Here is a 14,570-nt window from a genome sequence, read left to right as displayed (position 1 = left end):
CTGGATGTTATCAGGGCCCTGAAAATATAGTTTCCAGGTTGGCTGGAGTCAGGAAATCTGACTTGCTGTTTATCCTGTATGCACCCAACAATGCTGGGTGCTTCTGCTTCTAAGCAGTCGATTGCTCGTGGGATTGGTAGCACAATTCAACTTGCACATTCTGTGGCAGGCCTGCCACAGTCTAAATCTGTTAAGGCCCATTCCACAAGGAAGGTGGGCTCATCTTGGGCGGCTGCCCGAGGGGTCTCGGCATTACAACTTTGCCGAGCAGCTACGTGGTCGGGGGAGAACACGTTTGTAAAATTCTACAAATTTGATACCCTGGCAAAAGAGGACCTGGAGTTCTCTCATTCGGTGCTGCAGAGTCATCCGCACTCTCCCGCCCGTTTGGGAGCTTTGGTATAATCCCTATGGTCCTTTCAGGAACCCCAGCATCCACAAGGACGATAGAGAAAATAAGAATTTACTTACCGATAATTCTATTTCTCGGAGTCCGTAGTGGATGCTGGGCGCCCATCCCAAGTGCGGATTATCTGCAATACTTGTACATAGTTATTGCTAACTAAATCGGGTTATTGTTGTTGTGAGCCATCTTTTCAGAGGCTCCGCTGTTATCATACTGTTAACTGGGTTCAGATCACAGGTTGTACAGTGTGATTGGTGTGGCTGGTATGAGTCTTACCCGGGATTCAAAATTCCTCCCTTATTGTGTACGCTCGTCCGGGCACAGTACCTAACTGGAGTCTGGAGGAGGGTCATAGGGGGAGGAGCCAGTGCACACCACATGATCGGAAAGCTTTACTTTTTGTGCCCTGTCTCCTGCGGAGCCGCTATCCCCCTGGTCCTTTCAGGAACCCCAGCATCCACTACGGACTCCGAGAAATAGAATTATCGGTAAGTAAATTCTTATTTTTACCTTATGCATTCAGTAGTTTGTGTTTTTATATACATATTGGTGTTCCATCTTAATACTGGGATCTCCTCTGGTTATCTTACAGGGGGCCTGGATGTGAAATCCCAGGAAGCTGCCTTGAGAGCTGGCCCTGATATTCTCATTGCCACCCCAGGGAGACTCATTGACCATCTGCACAATTGCCCCTCATTCAGCCTTAATGCTATTGAAGTTCTGATCCTGGACGAGGCAGATCGGTGAGGATCCTTTCCAAACATACTGTGACCATATGTGATCTTTAGGGACCATGTGGGCTTAAAGACCATTCTACTTCTCTAAAAAGTACAGTTCTTTCATTTGAGTTCTATATATTCTCAGTGCAATGCTTCGGTGATTCACCTATATGGCTAGAAATGCTCATTACATCTTGGCTGCATGTGTAAAAGCTCACTGTACTAATGGCAATCTAGTCACTACTGTGCAATGTAGGGCGGATCATGTGCTCTGTCTAACACTAGATTTGGGACATGCAGGTGCTTTTATAGAAGTATCAGTAGTCCGTGTACATTCTGTACATAGGAAATATTTCTAAAAGATAAAGGGGGACATTTACTAAGCAGTGATAAGAGCGGAGAAGTGAGCCAGTGGTGAAGTTGCCCCATCAACCAATCGGCAGCTCTGTATCATTTTATAGTATGCAAATTATAGCAGTTACTTCAGTGCTGATTGGTTGCCATGGGCAACTTCTCCACTGGCTCACTTCTCCGCACTTATCACTGCTTAGTAAATGTCCCCCTTAGTGACTTTAAGGACATAATTTCTGTTTGCACGCTATACTTTAGCACATCCATCCTATTAGAACTGATTACCTACACAAAGTATATGTAGCAATTTTGTGGTCTTTCTGCAGTTCTTCTTTCAACGATGTCACACTTTCAAATGAATCGGCTGCATGCTAATAGCTATTGTTCAGCTTACAAAAATCACTGCTTCCACTGTACTGTATATAGGCGATTGCCACCAATAGACAACTTTCTCTGACGTCCTAGTGGATGCTGGGAACTCCGTAAGGACCATGGGGTATAGACAGGCTCCGCAGGAGACTGGGCACTCTTAAAAGAAAGATTAGGTACTATATCTGGTGTGCACTGGCTCCTCCCTCTATGCCCCTCCTCCAGACCTCAGTTAGTATCTGTGCCCGGCCAGAGCTGGATGCACCCTAGGGGCTCTCCTGAGCTTCCTAGAAAAGAAAGTATTTGTTAGGTTTTTTATTTTCAGTGAGATCTGCTGGCAACAGACTCACTGCTACGTGGGACTGAGGGGAGAGAAGCGAACCTACCTGCTTGCAGCTAGCTTGGGCTTCTAAGGCTACTGGACACCATTAGCTCCAGAGGGATCGAACACAGGCCCAGTCCTCGGTCGTCCGGTCCCGGAGCCGCGCCGCCGTCCCCCTTGCAGAGCCAGAAGAACGAAGAGAAGTTGAAAATCGGCGGCTGAAGACTCCGGTCTTCATTAAGGTAGCGCACAGCACTGCAGCTGTGCGCCATTGCTCCCTTAGCACACCACACACTCCGGTCACTGATGGGTGCAGGGCGCTGGGGGGGGGGCGCCCTGGGCAGCAATTAGATTACCTTACTTGGCGAAAAGCACATAATACAGTCTGATAAACTGTATATGTGCATTAACCCCCACCATTAAAGTACATAAAAGGACAGAAGCCCGCCGCTGAGGGGGCCGGGCCTTCTTCCTCAGCACACCGGCGCCATTTTCTCTTCACAGCTCAGCTGGAAGGAAGCTCCCCAGGCTCTCCCCTGCAGTATCCTGGTACACAAAGGGTAAAAAAGAGAGGGGGGGCACATAAATTTAGGCGCAAAACTGTATATAAGCTGCTATAGGGGAAAAATCACTCAGTATAGTGTACATCCCTGTATTATATAGCGCTGTGGTGTGTGCTGGCATACTCTCTCTCTCTGTCTCTCCAAAGGGCCTGGTGGGGGAACTGTCTTCAAATAGAGCATCCCCTGTGTGTGTGGTGTGTCGGTATGCGTGTGTCGACATGTCTGAGGTAAAAGGCTCCTCTAAGGAGGTGATAGAGCGGATATGTGTGTGGGAGGGTGTCTCCGTCACCAACGCCGACACCTGTTTGGATATGTGTAAGTGCTGAGGTAAAATTATTGCACAAAAGGTTAGGGAACAGAAAGGAAATCTACCCTGGTCTGTCCCTATGTCACAGAGTCCTTCAGAGTCTCTCTATGTTCACTATCCAAAATAACAAAGTATCGACACGGAGTTTAACTCCACTGTCGACTACGATAATGCAAAGTTACAGCCAAGAGGGCTAAAAGATATTCAATATATGATTATTGGAATAAAAGATGATTTGCATATCACTGATGACTCATCTGTCCCTGACACGAGAGTACACATGTTAAGGGGAAGAATGCTGAGGTAAATTTCCCTCCTCTCATGAGGAAAAAGAGCGGGAATCTCCAGACAAGAGACGGCAGCTTCCCACAAGAGAATTCTCAGGCTGTATCCTTTCCCCACTAGGGCCAGGATGTGTTGAGAATCTTCCCCTTGGGTGTCCTGTTTGCACTAGCTATTCTCAGGGATCCTGCAGATAGTGTGCACATTCTAGTATACTACCCAGACCGGCGATTGTGTCGGCATGGGTTTATAGCGCTGTGGCAGCGTGGACAGGTACCTTATCAGCAGAGATTGAGACTCTAGTATGCATATAAATATTTTAAGATGCTGTCTTAAGTGATAGATATATAATTATAAAGCATGCCCAAAGGGACATGAGTATACTGGGTCCTAGAGACAAAAGCTATGTCGATTTCTGCTTGACGTGTCCTGTAGAATATACATTGGACAGATGATGCCGACTTAAGAGGCATATGGAAGGCTGAGGATTGTGTGGAGAAAGGTTCTCGGGCCTGGTCTCCACAGCTATAGCTGGTAATTCTGATATTTTGCCTTATATTCCTGCACAGCCTAGGAAAGCACGACATTATTAAATGCAGCTTTTCGAATAAAGAAACAAGAAAGTCTGAGGTGCGTCCTTTCTTGTCAGAGCCGGGGGCAGAGGAAAGAAGCTGTACAACACAGCTAGTCCCCAGGAACAGAAGTCCTCCCCGGCCTCTACAAAAATCCACCGCATGTCGCTGGGGCTCCATAGGCGGAGCTAGGCCCGGTGGGTACACGCCTTCGTAAGTTCAGCCACAAGTGGGTTCACTCCTTGTTAGATCCCTGGGCAATAGAAATTGTATCGCAGGGATACAGGCTGGACTGTGAGAAGATGCCCCCTCACCGAGGACCCGGCGGGCTTCCCCCCAAGAGAGGGAGCCAGTGTTAACTGCAATTCGTAAATTGTATCTTCAACAGGTGGTGGTCAAGGGTCCCCTCCTTCAACAAGAGGGTGTTATTATTCGACCATGTTATAATCCCGAAACCAGACTGTTCGGTTAGACCCATATTGTATTAAAATCCCTGAACATATACCTGAAAAGGTTCAGGTTCAAGATGGAATCGCTAAGAGCGGTCATTGCAAGCCTGAAATGAATTGGGACATAAGGGATGCATACCTTCGTGTCCCCATTTATCCACCTCATCAGGCTTACCTCAGAATTGCGGTACGGGATTGTCATTACCAATTTCACCAAGGTAATGGCGGATATGATGGTGCTCCTGCGGAAGCAAGGTGTCACTATTATCACATACTTGGATGATCTCCTCATAAAAGCGAGATCAAGAGAGCAGTTGCTGGACAGCGTATCACCTTCTCTGGAAGTGAAACGGCAACACGACTGGATTCTATATATTCCGAAGTCGCAGTTGGTTCCTACAGTTCTTCTGCCTCGCCTAGGCATGATCCTAGACACAGACCAGAAGAGGGTTTATCTCCCGATAGAGAGAGCTCAGGAGCTCATGACACTGGTCAGGAATCCATTGAAAACCAAAACAGGTGTCAGTGCATCACTGGGAAGGATGATGGCATCATACGAGGCCATCCCCTTCGGCTGGTTCCGTGCAAGGACAATGGAACTTACTGGACAAGTGGTCCGGATCACATCTTCAGATGCATCGGTTAATCACCCTATCCCCCAGGGCCAGGGTGTCTCTCTTGTGGTGGCTGCGGAGTGCTCACCTTCTCGAGGGCCGCAGATTCGGCATTCAGGACTGGGTCCTGGTGACCACGGATGCAAGCCTCCGAGGGTGGGGGGCAGTTACACAGGGAAGAAAATTCCAAGGTTTGTGGTCAAGCCAACAGACTTGCCTTCACATCAATATCCTGGAACTAAGGGCCATATACAACGCCCTAAGTCAAGCGGAGTTCCTGCTTCGCGACCAACCGGTTCTGATCCAGTCAGACCGCAGGGGCTCATGTAAACCGCCAGGGCGGCACAAGGAGCAGGGTGGCGAGGGTAGAAGCCACCAGAATTCTTCGCTGGGCGGAGAATCAAGTAAGCGCGCTGTCAGCAGTATTCATTCCGGGAGTGGACACGACCTCCACCCGGGAAAGTGGTGACTTCATCAGGAAGTCTTCACGCAGTTTTGCAATTTGATGGAAACTGCCTCAGGTGGACTACATGGCGTCCCACCTCAATAAAAAGATAAAAAAGGTTTTACGCTGGGTCAAGGGACTTTCAGGCGATAGCTGTGGTCGCACTAGTAACACCGTGGGTGTTCCAGTCGGTCTATATATTCCCTCCTCTTCCTCTCAGACCCAAGGGCTGAGAATTGTAATAAACGGAGGAGTGTGAACAATATTCTTTGCTCCGGATTGGCCAAGAAGGACTCGGTACCCGGAACTGCAAGAAATGCTCTCAGAGGACCCATGGCCTCTGCCTCTCAGTCAGGACATGTTGCAACAGGGACCCTGTCTCATCCAAGACTTACCGCGGCTGCGTTGGACGGCATGGCGGTTGAACACCGGATCCTAGCGGAAAAGGGCATTCCGGATGCAGTTATTCCTACGCTGATAAAGGCTAGGAAAGACGTGACAGCAAGACTTTTTCACTGTATATGGCGAAAATAGGTTGCTTGGTGTGTGGCCGGGAAGGCCCTACAGAGGAATTCCAGGGGGGGTCGATTCCTGCACTTCCTACAGTCAGGAGTGACTATGGGCCTAAAATTAGGATCCATAAAGGCCAAGATTTCGGCCCTATCCCTTTTTCTCTCAAAAAGAACTGGCCTCACTGCCTGAAGTTCGGACGTTGTTACAGGGGTGCTGCATATTCAGCCCCTTTTGTGCCTCCAGTGGCACCTTGGGATCTTAACGTGTGTTGGATCCCTAAAATCCCACTGGTTTGAGCCACTTAAGACCGTGGAGCTAAAATATCTCACGTGGAAAGTGGTCATGCTTTTGGCCTAAGCTTGGACTAGGCGTGTGTCAGAATTGGCGGCTTTGTCATGTAAAAGCCCATATCTGATCTTCCATATGGAAAGGGCAGAATGGAGGACTCGTCCCCAATTTCTCCCTAAGGTGGTATCATCGTTTCATTTGAACCAACCTATTGTGGTGCCTGCGGCTACTAGGGACTTGGAGGATTCCAAGTTGCTGGACGTAGTCCGGGCCCTGAAACTTTATATTTCCAGGACGGCTAGAGTCAGAAAAACTGACTCGCTATTTATCCTGCATGCACCCAACAAGCTGGGTGCTCCTGCTTCAAAGCAGACTATTGCTCGCTGGATCTGTAGCACGATTCAGCTTGCACATTCTGCGGCTGGACTGCCGCATCCTAAATCAGTAAAAGCCCATTCCACGAGGAAGGTGGGCTCTTCTTGGGCGGCTGCCCGAGGGGTCTCAGCTTTACAACTTTGCCGAGCTGCTACTTGGTCGGGTTCAAACACTTTTGCAAAATTCTACAAGTTTGATACCCTGGCTGAGGAGGACCTTGAGTTTGCTCATTCGGTGCTGCAGAGTCATCAGCACTCTCCCGCCCGTTTGGGAGCTTTGGTATAATCCCCATGGTCCTTACAGAGTACCCAGCATCCACTAGGACGTCAGAGAAAATAAGAATTTACTCACCGGTAATTCTATTTCTCGTAGTCCGTAGTGGATGCTGGGAGCCCGTCCCAAGTGCGGACTCTCTGCAATACATGTATATAGTTATTGCTTAACTAAAGGGTTATTGTATGAGCCATCTGTTGAGAGAGGCTCAGTTATTATTCATACTGTTAACTGGGTATAGTTATCACGAGTTGTACGGTGTGATTGGTGTGGCTGGTATGAGTCTTACCCTGGATTCCAAATCCTTTCCTAGTAATGTCAGCTCTTCCGGGCACAGTTTCCCTAACTGAGGTCTGGAGGAGGGGCATAGAGGGAGGAGCCAGTGCACACCAGATATAGTACCTAATCTTTCTTTTAAGAGTGCCCAGTCTCCTGCGGAGCCTGTCTATACCCCATGGTCCTTACGGAGTTCCCAGCATCCACTACGGACTACGAGAAATAGAATTACCGGTGAGTAAATTCTTATTATTTCTCCATTTGCTTCCTTTTTTACAGTAGATGTTATACTTGCTGTTACATTCCCCGTTATGTTTTCCTCTCCTCCATTATAATTGTCACTTTCTGACAGAACGCCTGCCTTAGTATTGCTACTGCATACCCACAGGGTGGAAGTGCGACAGTGGGGACTGGTCTGTAACTGCGGCGGTTAGTGTTTCCTGAGGCCGTTCTGTCAACGTGTAACAAGCGTTACATTGACAGCATGTATATATTACTTATAAGCACTGAATAGTGAGGTATAATAGATAAGTTTACCGATGGGAGATTTGGAAGTTCCCAAACTTTTTCAGTGACGGAGATTTTAATTATTTCTAAGTGGCGCCATTCCTTCCCCCTCGTATAGATACCAAGAGGGATGTTATAATGTAGCAATAGCTCCCTCTGCTGGGGAAAGTATATATTGCGAAAAATACTGAGGATCTCCTGAACAAATAATTTTACTTTCCATTTATATTTTCAAAAGGACTTCTAGTACAAAGATCCTGTAGAAAATACAAGGAAGCAGGCGGATACAACTTGGTCGGCTGGGTTTTTAATTATTATTTATTTTATTTTTTAATTTATTTATTCTTGTCTATTCCTTTTTGCAATACAAGGGAAGAGTATTTCCAGCCGGATCCGAAACCTTTGCTTCCGTCATCTACCGCAGTCTTTCTTTTCCTAGTTTAAAGGGGAAAGCACTGCGTAGTACCCTGGTAGGGGGTTTAAACAATAAGACCTGTTATGTTTGTACGAAAGGTAACAAAACGAGCACACGTGTTGGCAGCTCCGGAGTGTGCGACTCCAGACAAGGACGCTACACCTGGGAGCAGTGCTCCGTCTAGGTCATATGTGGAAGACCTTGCAGGTAAAATCTCCAAGGAGATGGCGGAATTACGCAAGCACCAATCAGAATGGGCTGCGGGATTCTCAAGAACGATGAAATAATTTTTCATCAGGTTAACACCGCCCGCACAAGCAGAAACAAATGTGCGCAAGGTAGTTAAAAGACCTCTTCCTATTGTACCAGAATCAGAGGATGATTGAATCTAACCTAAACGCCGATTCTCCAGAAGAGGACACGGCAATCGCGGGTATTGATTCCTTACTTTGACGTGGTAGAAGAGATCCTAAACTTTAAAGTGAAAAAAAAAAGTTAAGGAGCTAGAGGATTTCGAATTAATCGAATTCCAAAAAAAAAAAAAAAAAAAACAAACGCATTCAGCAGTGTTTCCCATTCCTACATTTCTCCAATCTCAGAGGCTTGGAAGCAACCTGATAAACGCTTTAAATTTCCAAAGAGGTTTCAGGTAACTTACCCTTTACCTAACGGGGTAATGGATAAGTGGTAGACTCCACCAGTAGTGGATGCTTCCTTAGGAAGGTTGTCAAGGAAGACCATCTTACCAATACCTAATATCACGGTTTGTAAGTTGAGACAGCTTTAAAGTAAATTTTTCGTAGCAGCAAAGGAGGCACGGAGACCTACGATAGTCTGGGTTTTGGTTAACAAGGCCATGGGAGCATGGTCTGGACGTATTGTACAAGCTATTGAAGAGGAAAATAGCTTGGAAGATATTACCCAACTGGCGGAACATATTCCAGCATCCGCTTCATACCTGTGTCAAGCCTCAAAGGATATTAGCAGGATAGCATTGCGCATCTCTGCATCGGCCATATCGGCTAGACGGATTTTATGGCTAAGAGAATGGCAAGGAGACTCTGACACCAAGAAGGCGGTAGAACCCATCCCCTTTGGGGGTGAAATGCTTTTCGGTCCAGAGTTGGACAAGTGGATTTCGCAAGCTGCAGCAGGGAAGTCCACGTTTCTACCTACTCTTTATACGAGAACCACTCCACAGGTTAGGAGAGGTTATTCGGGACCAATGTCTAATTCATTTGGATCACCGTCCCTTCGAGCCTAAGGAAGAAGTTTCTGTACACAAGCACGTGGAGGCAGAGGTAGAGGCCACTCACAGTCAAAGACCAGAAAGCAGGATAAACCTGCTGACAAGACTGTGGCATGACGGCCTCCCATCTCTTCTGGGGTCCCCCCTGGATGGGCGCGCATCTGGAAGGTTTTCGGACATCTGGGCCAAAACCTCACCAGAACTTTGGATAAACAACATAATTTCCCGGGGTACAAACTGGATTTTCAACAGAGGCCTCAGTCAGTTTGTTTACAAGAGGATTGCCTCGTGCCCTCAGAAAGAAGGCACTACTAACAGCACTTCAGAAATTGCTATGGTCAGAGGTCATTGTCCTAGTTCCCGCCTCGCAGAGAGGAAGGCTTTTCTATTCCACTCTTTTTGTCGTGCCAAAGCCAGACGGGACGGTCGGACCGATACTCAATTTAAAAGTTTTAAAACAGTTTCTAAGGAGCTGCAAATTCAGGATGAAATCAATCCAGTTGGTCATTGCAGGCTTAGAGTGAGGCGAATGCATGGTATCCATGGACATAAAGGATGCATATCTCGCTCTGGACTCCTCACCAGGCTTACTTAAGTTTCGCACTGGTGACTGATCACTACCAATTCTGGACCTTGCCGTTCGGCCTATCACCAGCCCCAAGAATCTTTACGAAGATCATGGCAATCATGGTTGGAGGATTGAGACTGTTGGGGGTCTCGATTATACCTTATCTAGACTATCTACTGATCACAAGGTCCAGGACCTACAGAGAGTAGTGGCTCAGGTACTGAGAACACAAACGGTTTCTCTAAACCTCTGTGTGCAACTTCTCGGGCAGAGGGTGGCGTCGTTCGAAGCTCTCCAGTACGGCAGACTTCGTTCTCGACCATTCCAGATGAACCTCATTACTCGGAGCGGTTTCGCATTGGCTTCTGCATCGAAGAATCCGATTTACACCGCGCATGCGAACCTCCTTAATTTGGTGGTCGTTGCACAGGAATCTCGCAGCAGGCAAGAGATTCGGCATTTGGGATTGGAGGATCCTGACAACGGACGCCAGCCTCAGAAGTTGGGGTCCCGTCTTCGAGGAACATCAGTTTCTAGGCAGATGGACGTTACTGGAAAACAGCCTACCCATAAACATTCTCGAACTCAGAACAGTTTACACGGCGCTTCTCTTAACCGAAGACCTCGTCATGGGTCAGCACTTAAGGATACAGTCGGACAATGTCACGTTGACGGCTTACATAGACCGTGAAGGAGGAACAATGAGCAGGAGGGCGTTAGAGGATGCCACAAGAATATTATTGTAGGCAGAAAGACAAGACATCATCCTCTCGGCAGTGTTCATTCCAGGTGTGGAGAACTGGGAAGCAGAGTATCTCAGTCGCCAGGCCATGCATCCGGGAGAGTGGTGACTACATCAACGGATTTTAGACATGGTGGTGAGGAGATGAGGCCTACCTCAAGTAGACCTAATGGTGTCGCGACAAAACCATCAGCTGCCCAAATCATTGTCCAGGACAAGAGATACAGCAGCAGAAGGAGTGGACACATTAACACGTCTTTGATGTTACAGGTAGGGTTTACATTTTCCACCTTTCCTACCCATACACAGGGTTCTGAAAAGGGTGAAACAAGAACGAGTGTGGGCAATTCGGATGCACCAGATGGACCCCGCAGTGAGTGGGTACTCTGACCTGCGGGGGTTACTAGCGGCAGATCCTTGCCAGTTGCCTCATAGTGAGGACCTGCTGTCTCGGAGACCATTCCCACACCCAGACCTAAACAGGCTGCGTTTAACAGCGTGGCTATTGAAACCCGGATCTTACGGAACGGAGCGATACCTGGAACGGCCATTCCTACAATGCTTGCCACTAGGAAGCAGGTCACAGCAGCCATGCACTGCTACAGGATTTGGAAGACTTACATGTAAGGGTGTCAGGAACGTGGGTGGAGTTCACAGAACTTCCACGTATCCAGACTTCTCCTTTTCCTTCAGGCCGGGCTAGATGTAGGACTGAAGCTGGGCTCTCTGAAGGTTCAAATTTCGTCTCTCTCCATCCGGTTTTCAATAGCGGTTAGTATCCTTGCAGGAGATTCAAACCTTTTTACAGGGGGTTCTGAGGAGACCACCCCCTTTTCATTCTCCCACTGCGCCGGGGGACTTACATTTGGTGTTGGAATTTTAGAGATCACCAACTTTTGAGCCGTTAGCAAGAACAGGCCTGAAATATCTCTCTTGGAAGGTCTCACTATTGCTTGCCTTGGCTTCAGCCAGGAGGTTTTCTGAGTTGGGAGTCTTATCGTGTAAGAGTCCCTTTTTTTATTTTTCATGGGGGTAGGGCAGAGCTCCGTCCGAGGGCAGATTTCCTACCTACGGTTGTTTCAGGGTTTCATGTAAACCAGCCAATTGTGGTCCCATCTTTCCAGGGTCTCACAGATGGGGACGTGTCCTTGGATGTTGTCCGAGCTTTCCGGGAATACGTACAAGTTACGTCGTCCTTCAGAAGGTCGGACCATTTGTTTGTTCTCTATGATGGGCCTAAGAATGTTTGGCTAGCTTCTAAGCAGTCTTTGTCTAGCTGGATTAGACTTATCATTCGGCAAGCTTATATTTCCTGTGGCAAACAGGTTCCGGTTCCGACGGGTGCTCATACCACCCGATCAGTGGGTGCCTCATAGGCGGCTGCCGGCGGTACTTCCACTACTCAACTTTGCAGAGCGGCGACGTGGTCCTTAGCCCACATGTTCGCAAAATTTTACAGGTTTGCTACATTTGCGTCCGGAAACTCTAAGTTCGGACGTTTAGTTTTGCAGGCCACTGACAGCACTCCCTCCCTGGGGGATAACTTTGGGACGTCCCCTACTGTATAGGACTCCAGTGTCCCCTAGTGGATGAAAGAGAAAAGAGGATTTTGGTACTTACCGATAAATCCATTTCTCTGAATCCTCTAGGGGACACTGGACGCCCGCCTCGGTGCTGTCAACCTGCTGTGTTCAAAGTTCTTGTTCAAACAGTTTGTAAAAACAGCGTAAGTTATTCGGTTAAGAGTTATTGGTTGCTGTTTGATATGTTGTACGGTTCGGTTCCTCGCCATGTGCTATAGTATCATGTCCTATTCTCTCAGTCAAATTTTCAAAACTGAGGGAGGAGGGATGTGAAGGGGGAGGAGCCAGCTATGCAGACAATGCTAATTTTAGATTGTGCCACACCTCCGGTTGCAAGCTTCACACCCCTACTGTATAGGACTCCAGTGTCCCCTACTGTATAGGACTCCAGTGTCCCCTAGAGGATTCAGAGAAATGGATTTATCGGTAAGTACCAAAATCCTCTTTTTACCTAGACAACACAGGTTATCATGAATAGAACAGGACCCATAACCTTTTGCCATTCTTTTATATGTAATTCCCAAAAAACGGCCACCCAATGATAATAGGGGTGTAGTACAATTTTCTTACACTTTAAGAATGATTTCCAGTAAAACGAGTACTTTGGTTTCCTCAGTGCTGAAACTCAGAAGAATAAAACCTAGTGGAATACTGCTTAAACAAGAACTCTTATTTATACCCATTTCACACCAGCACCTCTGAACACTGGTTATTGGCACATAAACGCGCATAACCCGTGTTCATGTGCGGTATAAAAGGGTACCGGGCTGAAATACCGGGTCCAGTGACCGGGTATTTCAACCCTGCTCTTGACCAGGGTTGAACCCGCGTTCAAACCGGCTCACTGTGCAGTGTGAACGGGAGCCGGGTCAATGCGCCCCGGCTCCCGTTCACTCTCTATGTACAGGTGGCGCTTGGAGATCATATGATCTCTAGCGCTGCCCCCGCCGCGTCACAGCTGACGTCAGCAACCCGGCAATATGCCGGGCTGCTGACTGCGGTATGCTAGGCGTCTTACCCGGGAATGTCCCTGCATGATCCCGGGGCCGCATTCCCGGGTAAGACCCTGCATTTTTGGTGTGACAGGGTAAAGAGCTGCACTCACAGTTCTAATGAATCGGATATGCGTATCACATCACGTAGGTGTAGTATTGTCTTTAAACTCCACAGAAGTTTTCTTTCTTGTTTTACTACTAAAACTTGAAAAAAGTGGAACAATAGTGCAAGATTGTTGGAAAAAATAAAAACAATTTAATACAATCACACTCACTTAGGATAAAATCAAATTAGCATATATCACATAAGGGTGTGCAGGTTAAAGACCATACTACACCTACGTGGTGTGATACGCATACCTGATTCATTTGAATGTGAGTGCGGCTCTTTCAATAAGTAAGAGTTCTTGTTTAAGCAGTATTGCACTAGGTTTTATTCTTCCGAGTTTCAGCATTGAGGAAAGCAAAGTACTCATTTTATTGGAAATCATTCTTAAAGTGTAAGAAAATTGTACTATACCCCTATTATCTTATGGTGGCGCCATTGTGTGGCAGTATTTTTGGAATTACATTTGGGTTATTTTGAGTTTGGTGAAGGCTCTGTATTTCTGCACCACAGGCTGCTTCCAGCAAATCTGCACAATTTTGATCTTTTTCTATTGTATATTTTTTTTATATGTAGAATGCTGGATGAGTATTTTGAAGAACAGATGAAGGAAATCATCCGACTTTGCTCCCATCAGCGACAGACACTGCTCTTTTCTGCAACTATGTCCGAGGAGGTAACACTTCTGTATTCATGGGAAATATGTGTAATACAATTATATGTCAAATACGGTGACTGAATTGTTTCCAGTTAAGAATATTTTGTGAAAGAAAATGAGTCTGTAACTTTCATCATATTCTTGTAAAACAAAATCCAATAAAGTGTTTTTGCGGTTACGGTCTTTGGCAGGTTCAAGATTTGGCATCTGTGTCCCTCCGAAATCCTGTGCGTATCTTTGTAAATAGCAACACCGATGTTGCACCATTTCTGCGACAAGAATTTGTTAGGATACGACCGAATAGAGAGGGTGACCGGGAAGCCATTGCTTGTGGTAAATAAACCTTCCTTTTGGTACTTATATCTGTCTTTGGTGTTGCTGCAGGTAGTGTCAGCAAGAGGAGGAGCACTGGCCCCTATGGGCTGACTAGGCTCTACATCATAGGTCTTCAACCTGTGATCCCAGCATACACTGCCAGTTTTGCTATAAAGGCATGCTAAAACTGAGGAAGGGCATGCTGGGATGTGTAGTTCCACAGCAGCTGGAGGTCCACAGGTTGAAGACTCCTTCTCCATGATCATTACATGAATGAAAGATAGTAATCTCTGCTTTGCCCTATTTAA

The 14,570-nt window shown here is 47.1% G+C and overlaps 2 protein-coding genes across 2 annotated transcripts in view; one reads left to right on the top strand and one right to left on the bottom strand.

Annotated features, from left to right (window-relative positions):
• The window catches only part of SNRPB (small nuclear ribonucleoprotein polypeptides B and B1), a 184,803-nt gene that overhangs the window by 49,364 nt on the left and 120,869 nt on the right, over positions 1 to 14,570 (bottom strand). The window lies entirely within an intron of this gene.
• The window catches only part of DDX27 (DEAD-box helicase 27), a 70,041-nt gene that overhangs the window by 24,718 nt on the left and 30,753 nt on the right, over positions 1 to 14,570 (top strand). Inside the window, exons 9-11 of the mRNA XM_063960518.1 lie at positions 999 to 1,149; positions 13,866 to 13,965; positions 14,139 to 14,280. Coding sequence (XP_063816588.1) covers positions 999 to 1,149; positions 13,866 to 13,965; positions 14,139 to 14,280 — 393 coding nt within the window. The remainder of the gene's footprint in view (positions 1 to 998; positions 1,150 to 13,865; positions 13,966 to 14,138; positions 14,281 to 14,570) is intronic.

The sequence above is a fragment of the Pseudophryne corroboree genome, chromosome 3, assembly GCF_028390025.1.
Source record: "Pseudophryne corroboree isolate aPseCor3 chromosome 3, aPseCor3.hap2, whole genome shotgun sequence".
In the NCBI taxonomy this organism is placed as follows: Eukaryota; Metazoa; Chordata; class Amphibia; order Anura; family Myobatrachidae; genus Pseudophryne; species Pseudophryne corroboree.
Note: the sequence above shows the minus strand (reverse complement) of the source record. Positions and strands in the feature narration are given on the sequence as shown.